General features: G+C 37.4%; 1 protein-coding gene across 1 annotated transcript in view; it reads left to right on the plus strand.

Annotated features, from left to right (window-relative positions):
- The window catches only part of Exoc4 (exocyst complex component 4), an 824181-nt gene that overhangs the window by 377877 nt on the left and 429840 nt on the right, over nucleotides 1–16464 (plus strand). The window contains exon 10 of the mRNA XM_055602012.1: nucleotides 2099–2195. Coding sequence (XP_055457987.1) covers nucleotides 2099–2195 — 97 coding nt within the window. The remainder of the gene's footprint in view (nucleotides 1–2098; nucleotides 2196–16464) is intronic.

Below are 16464 nucleotides of genomic sequence, written 5' to 3' on the forward strand. Positions count from 1 at the left end.
TTCCTTCCTTCCTTCCTTCCTTCCTTCCTTCCTTCCTTCCTTCCTTCTTTCTTTCTTTCTTTCTTTCTTTCTTTCTTTCTTTCTTTCTTTCGCAAAGGCTTATCTGTTTTATTAGTGAAGATTGCTATAACAAAATACCATAGATTGGATGGTTGAAATAACACATGTGTTTTCTCCTAGTTTGAGGTGTTGGAAGTCTTAGAGACTATGATGGTTATTTTCTTTTCTTTTTTTTTTAATTAAAATTTTGTGTTTTTATATTAGTTAGAGCTTATTTACTTTGTATCCCAGCTGTCACACCCTCTCTTATTCCCTCCCAATCCTACCCTCCCTCATTTCTTCCCTGCCCCTCTGTAAGTCCACTGATAGGGGAGGTCCTCCTCCCCTTCCATCTGACCCTAGCTTATCAGGTCTCTTCAGGACTGGCTGTAATGTCCTGCTCTGTGGCCTAGCAAGGCTGCTCCTCCCTCGGTGTTGGAGGGGGGGGGTTAAAGAGCCAGCCATTGAGTTCATGATAGAAACAGTTCCTGTTCCCCTTACTTGGGAACCCACTTGAATACTGAGCTGTCTTGAGCTACATCCAAGCAAGGGTTCTAGGTTATATCCATGCATGGTCCTTGGTTGGAGCAACAGTCTCAGAAAATACCCCTGTTTCCAGTCGTATTTGGTCCTTGTGGAGCTCCTGTCCTCTCCAGGTCATACTAACTTCCCCTTCTTTAATATGATTCCCTGCACTCTGCCCAAGGTTTGATTATGAGTCTCAGCGTCTGCTTTGATACATTGCTAGGTAGATAGGTGTTTTTTTTTTCTTTTTAATTTTTGCCTCAAACACCCATGAGGTGCAGTTGGTGCTGGTAGAGCATTTCTCTCACCTTCTAAAGTTATTTGTAGCTCTCTGTATTCTAAACTCTCTGCAACTAAATCTGTGAAAGTAGTGATGGAAATTATTATTGTCTCAGAGCATATGACGTGGCAGGTACTTCCTGCACTGTAACCCTTTGATGTTTCAGCTAATTACCAATTAAGAACCATTTGGGAAAAGAATGTAAGTCGTGGTTGACATTGCAAAACCTGCTTTAAGACTTGGTATAGCATCGAGAAAACATCCATTTTAAAAATATGTGTCAACAGCTTGAAATAAAATCCTGCTCACAATGTGGAACATTCCTTTAAGACAGTTACAAATCTCAGTGACATAGGATGACACTTACTGGAAAACATGAATGCTGCCAGCTTTGAATGAGTTATTTCAAGAGCTAAAGTATATACATTTTATGACTTTTAAGACTGTCTTGATAAGTTTCTTTTTAATTATTTTTAAATTTTTGTGTGTGTGTTACCTGCTTGTATGTTTGTGGATTACTTGTGTTTCTGGTGCACGAGGAGTTCAGAAAAGAGCATTGGATCCCCTGAACATGGAGTTGGAAATGGTTTAGAGCTTCCATGTGCTGTTAATTGAATCCAGGTCCTCTAGAAGAAGCACATGGTATTTTTAACCACTGAGATTTTCCCCTCAAATTGATTTCTGTTATATTTACTTATTGAATGTACTTGAGAAACTTATGTAAATATTTATTTAAATCACCAGATAATTTTTCTACTATTATAAAATGAAGGTCTTAATAATTTATATATTTTCATAAACAGGATTCAATCTCCTAGTATTACAAGAACAGTAGTATGTCTTTCATCAGAAGATTTCAACTTGGTGACACTTTGGCAAATGGGATTTACATAAATTTTACAACCTGGGAAGCTTTAAATGTAACTGTTTCCTTCTCTGTCTACCCTAATTTCCCAAGACACTGTTGAGTAGAGATAAAAGTTTTATCCTCAACTATCCTATAACTTTGAACCATTACTTAACGTATGCCATTTATTCTTCTTAGGCTTTCCTTTTTTTTTTTCTTTGCTGGATAATTGTGTCATAAGTGGTTGAAGAGAAAGACTAGTTCATATCATTTGCAATAACTGTAAGTACTTCGGGTCACTTAAGAGGTGGCCTCTATGACAATGCAACACTCATACAGATAAGCTTGGTTTACTTATTTGTACAACTTCCAGTGAGCTAAATCTTAGTTTTCATTTTTCCCTGAAGGAGGTCCTGATGACAACTTAATTGAAGGTGGAGGAACAAAGTTTGTCTGTAAACCTGGAGCCAGGAATATTACCGTAATATTCCATCCATTACTGAGGTAAGTCAGCCCCAATGATGTAATTACTTGTGATCAATATTCTCATTATTTATGCTGATGTGTTGGATGCCAATAGTTCAGCTAGCATTGAGTCAAGTCATTAGAAAAAAGAAACTTGTCTCATTTTGTAAGGCTTCCCAATAAAAGTTAGTCAATAGAGCAGATAATGTGAGCCCAGCAGCTCCTTCTTCTCAGTAGTGATAGCCCACAGACACTTTGATTTGATTTTCTTTATGTTCTTCTCTAGTCCTACCCATTCTCTCCTCTCCGCCTCCTTTCTTGTACCTGTCTCAGTAGTTGGTAAGGCAAGGCCCGCTGAGAACATCTAGCCTGCCATCTGTTTTTCGTAAACACACATTTGTTGACCACAGTCTTGCTCTTGCTTATGTGTCCATGTGTGGCCTTATTGCACCTTTGTGCTGCCATCACAAAGAGGAAGCTTTACAGCATAGCTTCTGGCCAGCAAGCTTTTAGTATTTTTGCAGTAATTCTTCACAAGGAAAACAAATTACTGACCCTGTGGTCTCTCTTACTCATTTACACTGATGACTCCTTCACTATCCTTTGAGAATCAGCAAGTCCCTGAATAGATGTGATTTGCAGAGATCTGAATGATATTTAGAATTAAATATATAGCTTTGTTTCTTGGAAGGTAATCTGATGGTGAGCGGAATAAAATCTATTACACATTCACATCTCAATTATGCTAGAGTGTAGGAAAGAAAAATTCATGATGTTTTTCAGAAAAAATTATTCTGAGTCCTTAGTATTTTTAAACAGGTACATTTCTGCCAGGGTTAAAAGGCAAAATTTGCCTTTCAGTGAATAACAAAGGTCTCTGTGCATGACCCAGTTAAAACTGTTTGCTAACTTAAGGAAGGCTACAGTACTATATCTAATACTGTGCTTCATTAAATTTATTTTGAAAATACATAAGGAACAAACATTTTACATATTAACAGGGTAACATGATGTTTTCATACATATAAGAACCTTGAACCTCAGGGTTAAATATCTTAGACATTTAACCTTTATTTTTGGCAAAGCCTCAGAATCCTTCATTTTGAAATATACATTATTGTCTTTGGCCTTCCTACTGCATAACTGCATACCAGTTCTTTGTTTTCCTACCTCTCAAGTAGTTAATCATAGCTCGCTTGTTGCCTATCCCCCTCTGTTATCTGTCCTACCTTCTGCTAACCAACATTCTTCTCTTAAGTTGTGTGAGATGAACTTTTACATTGAACAGCAATGAGATAATGCAGCTTAATCCACACTGTCACAAATGACAGAATTTTATTTTTGTGGCTGAATATTATTTTGTTGTATATAAGTATCAAATTTTTTTTATCCAGTCGTCAGTCAAAGGATATTCCAGTTGTTTCCACTTTTTCTTTGGGTTATGTACCCAACATGGAAATTGCTGAATAATTTGATAGTTCTTTTCTTAATTAACTTCATTAATAGTTAATTTCTTAATGTGAGGACCTTCATGTTGCTTTCTATAAAAGCTATACTAATTGACCTTATAGGCAATGTGCATATAGTAGCCAACATTATTTTACAGTATACATAAAATGGTTAATAAGGGGAATGTAATATTTTATGTTTTACTACAGTTTATAAAAGCAACTTTAGATTTAGATATATAATATAATATGTCCCTGTAAAGAACCATTATTTAGTCACTTTCTTTTATGTAGAAGAACAGAAACTTTTGAATTCTTTATGAAGTGTATTTCAGAACAACACATTAACTTTATAAAACTCTTGCTGCAGGTAAATTCACTTAAGAATCATACGAATAAGAAGAGTGAGAATATTTATTTTGTTGATACAGATTATATATGTTGCCTATAATTGGTAAATTATAATGTAAAACTTTTTTATATATACCAAGACTTCATTAATTAGTTTAGTATGTGTTCTGCAATTACAATTGATTTTTACTTAGTATTGTTTATTACTCAAGAAAAACAGAGTATACCAGAATATACTCAGTATATAGGCCTCTTCTAAACTCACTTTAACACTGTACTTTGTTGCTCAGTTTTGCTACACGAATTGAGCCTTTGTGTATACGTTTATTTCAACTTGGAATGAGCCCTATCGAAGGTAGAACTTACCCTATTTTATAACTAAGACCTTTTTTCATGTGGCATTCCTTCTGCTTCACTACAGAGTTGTTTTACTGTGCCTTGGACACCTACTTTTCTTACCTATTCTATTTGTATTTTAATTCAGAGTTGTAACTTATTTTTGACAGGAAGTGAAGAAGATTTGTCACATGATATAATTTATCTTTAGTTCTTTCTTTGTGTATCTCAGTGTAAATAACAAGAATATTATGTGGCTTGCAAGGTGAATTCTTCGTTTAGCTTGTGACCGTATTAGGCTTTACATTAGCCCTTGGCACAAACTCAAACCTTGCACCTTAAAATCACATTGAGTTTCAGTTAAAATCTAATAACAGGCATATAAAGCTTCAAATGGCTAAATCCTTTAGTACTTTTTAATTTCATTATTTTTCAACATTTTCTTAGTGTCCACTCTTAACCTTAAGTTTATAAATTAAAATTTGTAATTATTAGAATCAACATGTGTATAAATATGTTTCCACACACTAATTTATATCATGAATTAATGCTTTGCTAGTAGTTATTTTAATATACTGTTCAAACGTATGTTCTTATTTAATAGACCATATGGCAAAAAGAGACAGAAAAGAAGAATGGAAAGATGTCGGAGGAGTAAAAGACTTGAAATTTAGAAGGAAAACCTTAACAGGATATTTTGGCTCATGCACAGGCCCTTTACTTTTAGTTTTGGTTATTTATTGGTTATTTATTGGACTCTGTTTCCATGTAAGGCTTAAGGAAACAAGATGAGTTCACATTCTTCTCTCCAAGGTGCTTGCTGGGTAACTTGCTGCATAGCAAGCTCTTCATGGGAAACAGAAGTTAACAAGTCTGGACAAAGAAGCTATTGGGAAGGATGTGAATCTGTGGAATATCTTCTACCTGTCAGGGGATATAAATATGCAGGATCTCTCTTGAACCAGTTTGACAATTCTTGTAATCACATTTTCTGTTGCCCATTAGTCACCATCTTCCTCCTGCTATTCTGGAAGGTTTTCCTACTTAGATTAAATGACTCTATACCTGACTATTCCAAAGTTTTTAAATTGATGATTACATTTATTTTTGTTTATAACTTACCATTATGATTATGAGGTTCAGAAGTAACTTTCCTCAAAATGACATTTGTCATGAGTTCATTAGAAATAACTAATATTTGTGTTACTAGACTGGATGCTTCCTTGTTTATTTCATTGACCTCAGATACTTTCTTCATTTGAAGAGAGAAACATTTTCCTCTGCTGCCTTTCCCCTCTATCAGTCATCTTCCCGAAACTTTTCATAGAGCTTTGTACACTTCATTCTTGAAGACAGCACTTTTGTAACTTGTTCACCTGGCAGTGAGCTTTTTAGTGCCTAGGTGGTTTTACATTGGAAATTGAACTGCCCTTCTGAGAATACTGCAGTTTATTCCTGTCATTTTGTTTGATATATTCCCAGAAGTCATTTGTGTTTTTCTCTCATAAAATTATTCTACAAGGTGTTCCATTCTGGTAACCTTGTGGTCGTATTTTCGTACTCCCCTCATAACCGTGGCAGCCTCCTCACTAGGAAATCACATAGGATGCTAGAGGCAATTGTACTAGTTCCCAGATGTCCACACCATTAACTCAGCTGGCCCTTTATGTTTATTTAATATTTTCTTTACTATTTACTTTTGGTTAATCTTGTGTCTTAAAAAGATGGAGTATAGAATTATCTTGAATCCTTTACTCTTAGCCTACCAAGACATTGTGAGCAATTGAAACCCCAGTAAAACTTGCATTTAATCAGTTTTTCTGCCTGATGATCTAAATGAGAAAAAACATATTGAAACAAATTTTCTATTGGCTAAATTACTTAGAGTTTTAATTTTTTATGTTAACAAAAAGTAAATTAGTTTGTATGCTGTTTTTTGTATTTAATTTTTATATCTCCATGACTGGCAAATGTCTTTATATTTCAGGAATCTAAAACCGTACACCTTAAAAATTTTTAAAAAAAATCGAATGTCAAGTGGATTTTACAATATGTTACTTCTTTTGTTGGGTGCTTTTCAGAGAGTTTCAGTCGGGAAGGTCTTTGTGAAGTCTGGCTCTCAGTCAGATATGATGATGCAGTTAGAGAAGTGGCCCTGAATATTTGAGAGAAGAAACCATGGCCAGAAGAGATGCAATTGAAAGGGAAAAGGTGACTGTGATTCAAGAACCACAAAGGGCTTAATGGGGTCAGGGTGATTCTCCAATTGTCCTTGCTGAAGGGTATGAATTGGAACATGTACCCAATGTGGTTAGAATAGAAATGCTTGCCTTTTGCTTGAGTACGGGGTGGGGAGGCAATTTATTTAGACATAAAAAAATATAGGACTAGGAAAAATGGCACATACCTTTAATATCAGCACTTTGGAAGCAGAGGCAGGGGAATCTCTGTGAGTTTGAGACCAGGACAGCCAAATAAACAGACACACACACTTGTTTATGTATTTGTGTGTGTGAACTATATATGAACTACATTTGTAATTTCCAAAGACTTGGAAAGTATAAAGCCTTATGATATTGGCATTCGAGAAAAAAAAAATGATTGTATTTAGCATTCTTACTGCACTTGGTACAGAAGAACTCTTGTTAAGGAGTAGGTCTATTGTTAGTGTAATTAGTATAATGTAGTATAGTTTACTGTAGCAAAAATGTTTTTTTTCCCTCCTAACAATGGTGTATGTAAAAGTAGAATGAGTATTTTAATGTAGCTCATTTTGATGGTATTTTCTCTAGTTATATTTGGCAAATGCTCTGTGGTGAAAGTCAGGATGCCCTGAAGTGTTGATCTTGCGTGTGATTTTTTTATATAGTATACTTTCAAATAATACTTATAAAATATTATTTTCTGTTGAAGCAATGAATGATCTGGTGAGATTCCTTACAAAAGTCATGGTTTGATTTTAGTTTTTGTAGTAGTATTTGCATTCTGTTCTTTCCAAATTTAGAGAATAACACAGAAGAATGAATTCATTGGCAAATTACATGTTAGTCTAAACCTAGTCTAACACAAAGGGCCTGTTTTGGAAATGCTTCCAAGATTTTACTCTTGTTATTTTGTCTTTTTTTTTTTTCTGCTTCCAAGATTTTAAAACCTTACTAATATTAACCTTGCATGAAAATCTTTCCTATTTAACTTCTTTCTCTGTTTCTGTCGGATATTCCCATTATTCAGAAAGTGTGTAATAACTCCTTAATCATTTCTTAATATTGGGTATTTGACTAGTTATGTGTTATTGTAGTTTGCTTTTAAAAGAAGATACAATGTAATATTTAGAGTAAATATAAATGTCAAGAGTTCAAATAGTTATTCTTTATGTTTTGTCAATGTGTTTATCTTTGAGAAATGTAGAAAACTTGATTGATGTGTGCAGTGATATTTAAAAGTGTGTTACTCTGAGCATTCACAAGGATGTGATTTCTTTATACACACACATGCTTGTTCAGATGGAGCTAAGCTCATGTTGGCCTTTTAAACGGCGCTGTCACTTAGACAGTCCAGCAGATGATACTGTGTGGTCATGTGCTATTCACCCATGGGAGGCAATATTGCCATCTTGTTGCATTTGTAAGAAACTCAGTAGTTTTTCTAAATTCTGAAAAAATACTTTCAGACTGTTTGACCTAAAAGGCCTGAGGTAGGTTCTAACACCCACATACGAGTACAATGAATACATGCTTTCAACTTGACAGTATAAGTGTTAACTGCCTTTAATCTTCCAGCAAACATTTGGAGATGAAATCATATTTTTCTATTCTAAGCTTTTCTTTTAACTTTTGTCTTTCAAACTGTGTTTTGTGATACATGCTGCACAGTGGATGCAATGCCTCAGTGGAATGGAAGGCAGTCAGTAACCTGTCCTCTCTTGGCGCCTGTGTGCAAATGCGCATTACCCATCTGTGCAAATGTGTCTTCCAACCGTGTTGGAAGAAGTCATTCAGTAGTCATTTACATGAAAATTCCAGATAATTCTATAAAAAGTAAATGGAAATTTCAAAAATTGGAAAGATTAGTAAAGAAGTAAAGATATGAATAAATGTTAGAAATGTGGCTCTAAGTAACCAGACTTACATTAATTAAAAATCTTCCCCTAGACGGCAATACCTACCCCAGAGATATGAAATCAGCTGAGCTCAAGCAGACTCAGCTGGATGCTTAAGTGGTGGCTGCACACTCTTTGATTCTGACCGTAGTTCCGACCACAGTGCTGCTTCCGGGGTCTAGATTGATATATTTCTTTCAGTATGTTCTTTTAGCTTTTTTTGTTTTAATTCAAACATGTCCGCACTCCTGAGATTGCCATCAGCAGGACAAGAACTTCTGTCTTCTGCAGCTCTTTAGCATTAATTGTTTTCTCCACATTGGGGTAAGAGGGACGCTCCGGTCACATTTCAGATCTGGAGTGTTACTAAAAGTCACCCCTATCTTCCCTCTAATATGGTGAACTTTCCTCCCTTCTTCCCTCACTCTTTCTTCTCTCTCTGTTTGTTGTTTTGTCGTAGCAACAGACCCACATGACTGTGCTTCCAGTGATTCCTGAAATTAGAATCTCAATCCACTGTACTAAAACCACTACTGTGTCGCTGAAGTTTTCTACTTAGCAATTCTATCACCACCCGCTAACATTACTGATAGCCTCCATATAAATGCCATCAGTAAAACTTTTCCGTGCAAGAATTTACATAGTTTTGTACTGCTTTTTATGTATTCTGAACATGCATTTGTCTTTTGGACTGTTATAGCCCAAAATATGCCTACTCAGCATCAGTGAAGTATGTTTATGTCCAGCTATGGGCCCATTTACATCTGATTTAGAAATATAAATTGATAATGTAATTTAGAATCAAAATAATATAAGCATACCTAGAGAAAAATACAATTTCTCCCTTTAATAACATATCCTTTAGATATAGGCTATGCATTGTCTCTCTGTTCAGTATGGGAGATTTTATTCTTCCCTGTTCCCTTCAGATCTTTTCTTTCCCTCTCTTTCTCCCTCCAGCTTCTCTCTACCCTCTTTCTTTCTCTGTCTCTCTCATTTGTTATTTCTACTTTGATATTAGGGCTGACTTTGATATTAGGCATCTGACTATTACTAAAGCCTTTTATAAGTTTAGTTTTAAATTTTCATGAATTGTCATTTGAATATTTGGTCATTATGAATATACTTATTCAGAACTAAGAATTAACCTCTCACAGAAAGATGATTGGTAATATTAAAGCAACCTTCTTTAGTAAGCATGGGTGAATAATCTGTTGTTGGGAAAAAAAACGAAATTCAGCCTACTGGGGAGGAGAGGAGCTTGGCAAGTGTGATGAGCCTACTTCCCACATCACAAAAGAGGGAGCAGGCATGGCTTATGCAGGCTGGGGCAAGGCCATAGTGTGCACACCATACACCACACACCCCAGTCCACATGGGGAGTTAGAAAACTGCTAAACAGAACGAACATGTGAATTAGATAGGTATATTTCTATCAGCACAAAGATAGACATTAAAATTTTTATTAAATATGTTGGTTAAAATGAAGAATGGATAGCAGATCAAATTTTGCTTACAATATCTAACTTTCTAAAGATATGAAATACATAAATTCATACATTCATAAATACCATTTTGACTTGGTAACAAGTGTGGGATGGTAATCTGCATTTCTAGTTATCCTGTCTCTCCTCCTCCTACATCTTCTTTCTCTGTGATTGTAGGGATCAAATGCTAGGACCTTACACGTGTTAGGCAGGCTGTCAGTACTGAGCTACATCCCAGCCTCACTTTGATATACCTTCCCATATTTTTATCATTACAATTAACACGTTTATTTAGAATTAACAGAGACAAAAGCTTACTTCCAAGGATATGATTTCCTAGTACATGAATAACAATAACCTTATCCCTAGCATTGTGATACTTTAAAATATTTATAATAACAAAGACTAGCTAATGTTTAAATGGCAGTTTGCAGGTTACATCCCAGGACATTACCATGTTTGGTGATCATACCAATCCTAAAATGCAGTTTGAAAAGTTTGTATAGTTAGGCCTAATTTCAGGGATGAGGCTTCAACATCCAGCTCTGTATGAGGTGGCAGTTTTGGAGGCTGGACACCAGTCAGATCCATTTTAAAAAGCTGTTCTTCTACTATAGTCTCAGGTAATAAAGACTCTGTTCAGGTTTCTGGGCCTCCTACATTTTGGGGTTTCTGTTATATCTAAATTCTTTTCGTTGTCTTTTTACTTAGTAGAGGAATGATCATATCAAAGGCAAGAACCCAAGAGGGTTGTCTTTAACTTTTCATTGTACTTCTGCAGTTCATGGAAGCACTCTTTCCAATGGAACTCTTCAGTGGCTGTCTGTGCCACCCTCTGTTCCACCGTGCACGTTCTCTCTCCATGCCATTAGTTTTGCTCTTCTTTCCCCTGGTAAATTTGTGTATGCCCTTTAGCAACTTCTTCTCAGGAAAACTTTCTGATACCTCTTTTCCTCTCTCATTGCTTCCTTTCTTTGCCCTCTGTGCTCTAAAAAGGCTTAACCCAGCAGTTTGTGCAGCTGTGTGTTCTCATGTTCCTGTCTCATGAAGCAGTTCTTGGAGTCAGTTATTTATAGTTTCTGTCAAGCTATATCTTTGTTAGTGTGAAACAATACTAGGTTCTCAATAAATACTTGGTGAAGTCACCATGGCAATCCATTTTCTTAGGAAAAATACTGTAGTTTTCCTTATCCAAACCAGAGTAAGAAAGGTGCAGACATCTGTTTTTGTGATCCATGGTCACACAGGCCATGGATCAGCCTATGTATTTCTGGTGATTACCTTCTAAAATACATATTCTTCCAGATCTCGTCTTACTGTAGCTTTTGATACTCCAATAGAGAAACTGCAAGTATACAGCTCCGATTAGGCCTGTTAGTGGAGTTATTCAAGGAAGACTAATTCTTTCTCAGGTCTTGGAAGTAAATCTGAGGGTGAGATGGAGGCAGTAAGTCACTGCTGCTGTCGTCCTGCTTTATATTTGCTGACAGGCTGTCTGCATTTGATTTAAAATGATCATGTGTAAACTTTTTAAGGTAGACTGTTAATTTCCCATGACAGCTTATGAATCCTCCCTTCTCCTTCTTCCCCACACATATCAGAGGAACTCCTGTGTGCAACATTTGTTTAACATCGTCTGTCAGAAAACGTGCCACAGCAAGTCAGTCAGGATTCATGTTTGCAAACATACTTCCACCTTACTGAACATCAGAAAGGCTGTCAAACATTTCATTTCCCTATATGTTAGACTTGAGGTGAAACTCTTATAGACATTAACGAAAAAGGGATTTTGTCACAGCCTTTGGAGCTTCTACGCAATATTTTTGGCATGATTTTCATTTGGAAGAAGGCTTGCCTGACCACTTTGAAATCTTCTAAGCAACTTATGTTGCTAGTCTGTCATAGTACAATGATCTTTGAAGTATTAGTTATCTGTATTATTTTTTGTTTTTGTTTTTCCTGCTTATGCTTTTTCAAGTAGCCTTGATATTGATAAAATGTCCTTTTCTCTTGTTTCCTGCCAGTCTTCTAGTTTCTTTTTACCAACTCATACCCACTCTGTGTTCAACAGGGCTTGGATGCAATATGTTTCTGTGTGCCATTCATATTTCACATACTGTTTCATGTGGTAGATGATGAATAACCACCCAGAGTGAGACTAGTTGCACTTTAATATGTAATTAATAATCACAACTCTCAAGAAGATTGCATTTGGTTAGAACAAAGCTTGTAGTATATCCTATGCAGAGAGAAGAAAGGAAAAGTAGATACATTTATAATGCAATCAGTACACCCCTCTATTATTTATGCTATACTAGCACATTCTAAGAGACCCTAATTTTTGAATGTCTTTAAGATAGCACAAAGTCTCTGACAAACACACATGTTGGAATTGCTTGAGGGAGCACATTAAGACAGTAGGCATGTCCTTAATGCATCCGCAGTGCATATACTCATTATCACGGCAAACTCAGAAAAACCATCACTGAAACCATAAGGTGTCAGGTTATCGGTGGAATCCTGGTGCTTCTGCTTGTGTTGCTCAAATCCAGTTTATCCTCACATGTTTAAATCACATATTTTATTTATAATGAAAACTCATTTTTTAAATATTTGAGTCATTTTTGCTCATATTATTTTGAATTAATATTTCCTTCCCATTTTAGATTACTAGAATTACACACTGTATTAATTTTCCTAATATTTTGTAACCTATGTTGAGAATATTTTGATTCTATGGAATTTCTCTTTCTCCGGGTACTGGCACAACTATTATTCAAACCGGAAGCTTTTCCAACACCACATTCCTCAACATTATCATTTCTTCAGTGGTAATTCATTCACTTTTAAGTAAAGGTGGCCAAGTTCACAGTCTGGACAAACTGTAGTGAGTGTGAGTAGTATGTGCTCTCCTGCCTGTTCATTAGCCTCCTTCTAGCCCCTGCCATTTGTGAAGCCCTGTTCCATTTCTACTGTATCTTCCCATTTTTCCTGGAGAAGGAAGGGGAGTGGGGCTTCTGTCTTGGCATCCCTCTTTGAACACTTCAAAGAGTCACTAGCCTCGCTCTCTCCTTTTGCACACTGATCTGAATGACAGTGTAGCAAGACAGGGCACTGGGTAGTTCAGCCTAGTCCTCCTGCCTGTCTCGGTGGCTGGCTTTTGGTGGCCTGAGGGTATTGGAAGGAAAAGTATATTTTTCTGACTATATACCTTAGTATATTCTTAATTATTAGAGTCGGCCTAAGGATATATCTTTTTCCCTGGTAATATTTTCTTTTAGTGAAAATGATTAGTTTTCCCTTGCTCTAACTCCCTTTGTTTCTCTTGACCTCCCCTTTCTGTCTCTTGCTAGAAAACAAACAAGTATCTAAGATTGAATCAACCTGTTCACCAAGGAGGAAGAAGCAGCCTTTGACAAAGGGCTTTCATTGGCTTCCTCAGTCTCTCAACTATACAGTAATTGGATATTTTTTATTTTGATGGAGTTTTGACTCCTCTCCTGTTTCCTGGTAGAGATAAAGGTGAACAGTGTACTACATAGTAGACTAGAGGATGACTTCCAATTCAACTTCAGGGAGAAAGAACACTTTTTAATGCCAGTAACAATGGTTATACTGAAAAAAGTTATTGATTATATAGGAATCTCACATTATGTACCCCAGTTGCATTCACCTTCCAGTCTTCCATGTCTATCCCAAGTACCCTGTGACCCCCCCCCCCACGGATAAAAAGAAAGGGGAAAAAAAGAAAAGCGTAGAAAAAAACAAGTCCATTTTGTATTGTCTGTGTACTTACTAGAGCATTGTCACGTTCATAGTGGCTAGCCCCGAAAGGAGGTTGCATTTTTCCACTTGCATCTGGAGCAGAAGCCATCAACTGTGGCCAGAGAGGAGGAATGCGGCCAGCTCTCCTATGTCAGTGGACATCCACATGGGCTTTGGTGGTAACGCAGGCCAAAGACATCATGCATGCATGCCCCTCCCCAAGTCCACAGATAGGGGAGGACTTCTTTTCCTTCCTTCTGATCCTAGTCTGAGGTCTCATCAGAAGTGGCTGCATTGTCTTCCTCTGTGGCCTGGTAAGGCTGTTCCCCGCTCAGGGGGAGGTGATCAAAGAGCAGGTCAATCCGTTCATGTCAGAGACAATCCCAGTTCCTATTATTGTGGAACCCACTTGGACACTGAACTGCCATGGGCTACATCTGTGCAGGGGTTCTAGGTTATCTCCATTCATGGTCCTTGGCTGGAGTATCAGTCTCAGGAAAGACCCCTGTGCTCAGACTTTTTGGTTCTGTTGCTCTCCCTGTGGAATTCCTGACCTCTCCAGATCTTACTGTTTCCCATTTATTCCATAAGATTCCCTGCATTCTGCCCAAAGGTTGGCTATAAGTCTCAGTATCTGCTTTGATAGTCTGCAGGGCAGAGTCTTTCAGAGGCCCTCTCACAGCATGATTTTAACTGGTGATCCATGCCACTCATCAGGTTGTTCCCTAGGGCAGCAAAGCCCAAGAATATCACCAAGCCATCAGGCAGCAGCACAGACTGCATAAGTTGCCCAGAGCCCAAGGGATCCTGCTGCCTGAAGGCAGGTAAGGTGGCTGAGTTAGTGTCTGCATAAGCTCCATGCTGTTGCACACCATCTCATCAACCCTACTGGCCAATGAGAGCATATCAACCTCTGTCAGTTCCTCTTACCTGTCACCACCATCACGTCGCCAGTCTGCCACTGTCCATAGCACAAACACTACTCCATTTTTCTATCATTTCTACCTTCCTATCTCATATTTATTCATTACAGTGTTTCCTGCTGGTCCTGGCAGCAAGGGGCAGAGCTTCAATGTTTGCATTTTAAAGTATATACTATATTTTTACACTCTTTGTTAACTCTAGTGGCTCATTATTCAGGAACTGTTTCTCTAAAGACCAATTGCCATAATAAAAGTAGTTCTATTTTTTTTCTGTCTCTGATAAAAATGCTTCCTGTATCCAGATTGTCCTTCATTTATGAAATTTTACTTCAGAAGTGCTTTTCTTAAAGGGTACTAGAGTTTTGAGCATTATTTGTACCATGATACATTTGTGTAGCAGTACCATAAGGTATTTATCTTCTAGAACTTTTGATGCTTCCTGGCAGGTTAACATTGTAAACATCTTCTCTAATCTTTTCTTTCTGGGCCTTCAGGTCTGCAAACATCACCTTACTTCTTATAAATTCTCTAAAGCTCAGCAAATACCCTTGCCTTTATAGCCGAATTGTCTCCACTATATTGCTGAATTTCTTTCCTTTTGACAGATGAGAGAAAGTAAGCCAGGCTTTATAAATGATTTTTTTTTTTGTTGACACTTTGCAAACAACTACCTGCTTCTAAACTGCTCAGGGAAAGCAAAGTGAACCAAAGAGAAATATTTGGGAACTATACTGTCTGTCCATAGATATTTGTCAAGCCTTCAGCAGTAGAAGTCAAGACTGGAGGAATTCAGGTTCCTTTTGTTCAGGCAGATTAAACTTGAGAAAGTCTTTTTTTTAAAATTTTTTTATTTAACTTTTATTAATTACACTTTATTCATTTTGTATCCCCCCATAAGCCCCTCCCTCCTCCCCTCCCCATCCTACCCACCCTCCCCTTTCTGCATGCATGCCCCTCCCCAAGTCCACTGATAGGGGAGGTCCTCCTCTCCTTCTTTCTTTCTTTTTTTTTTTTTATTATTTTTTTCTTTTTAGTTACATTTTGTTAACTCTGTGTCCCAGCTGTATCCGGCTCCCTCATTCCCTACCCAACCCCACACTCCCTCCCTGGTCTCCTCCCTGCCCCTTTCCAAGTCCACTGATAGGGGAGGACCTCCTCCCCTTTCATCTGACCCTGTTTTATCAGGTATCTTCAGGGCTGGCTGCAAAGTCCTCCTCTGTGGCCTAACAGACTGCTCCTCCCCGGGGGGGGGGGGTCAAACAGCCTGCCCTTGAAATCCTGTTAGAAATAGTCCGTGTTCCCCTTACTTTGGAAATCTACTTGGTTACTGAGCTACCATGGGCTACATCCGAGCAGAAGTTCTAGGTTATATCCATAGATGGTCCTTGGTTGACTGTCAGTCTCAGAAAAGACCCTGTGCCCAGATATGTTTGGTCCTTGTAGAGCTCCTATCCTTTCCACATCATACTAACTTCCCTTCTTTCATATGATTCCCTGCACTCTGCCGAGGGTTTGGTTATGAGTCTTAGTGTCTGCTTTGAAACACTGCTAGGTAGAGTCTTAGAAGACCCAGAAATAAACCCACACACCTATGAATACTCAATATTTGACAAAGAAGCCAAATCCATTCAATGGAAAAAAGACAGCATCTTCAACAAATGGTGCTGGACCAACTGGATGTCTACATGCAGAAAAATGAAAATAGATCCATATTTATCACCCTGCACAAAACTAAAGTCCAAGTGGATCAAGGACCTCAACATAAAACCAGATACTCTAAATCAGTTGGAAAAAAAAGTGGGAAACAGCCTAGAACTCATTGGCACAGGAGACAACTTCCTGAACAGAACATCAACAGCACAGGCTCTAAGAGCAACAATCAATAAATGGGACCTCATG

The sequence above is a fragment of the Psammomys obesus genome, unplaced genomic scaffold (genome assembly GCF_907164565.1).
Source record: "Psammomys obesus unplaced genomic scaffold, mPsaObe1.curated_primary_1811, whole genome shotgun sequence".
Classification (NCBI taxonomy): Eukaryota; Metazoa; Chordata; class Mammalia; order Rodentia; family Muridae; genus Psammomys; species Psammomys obesus.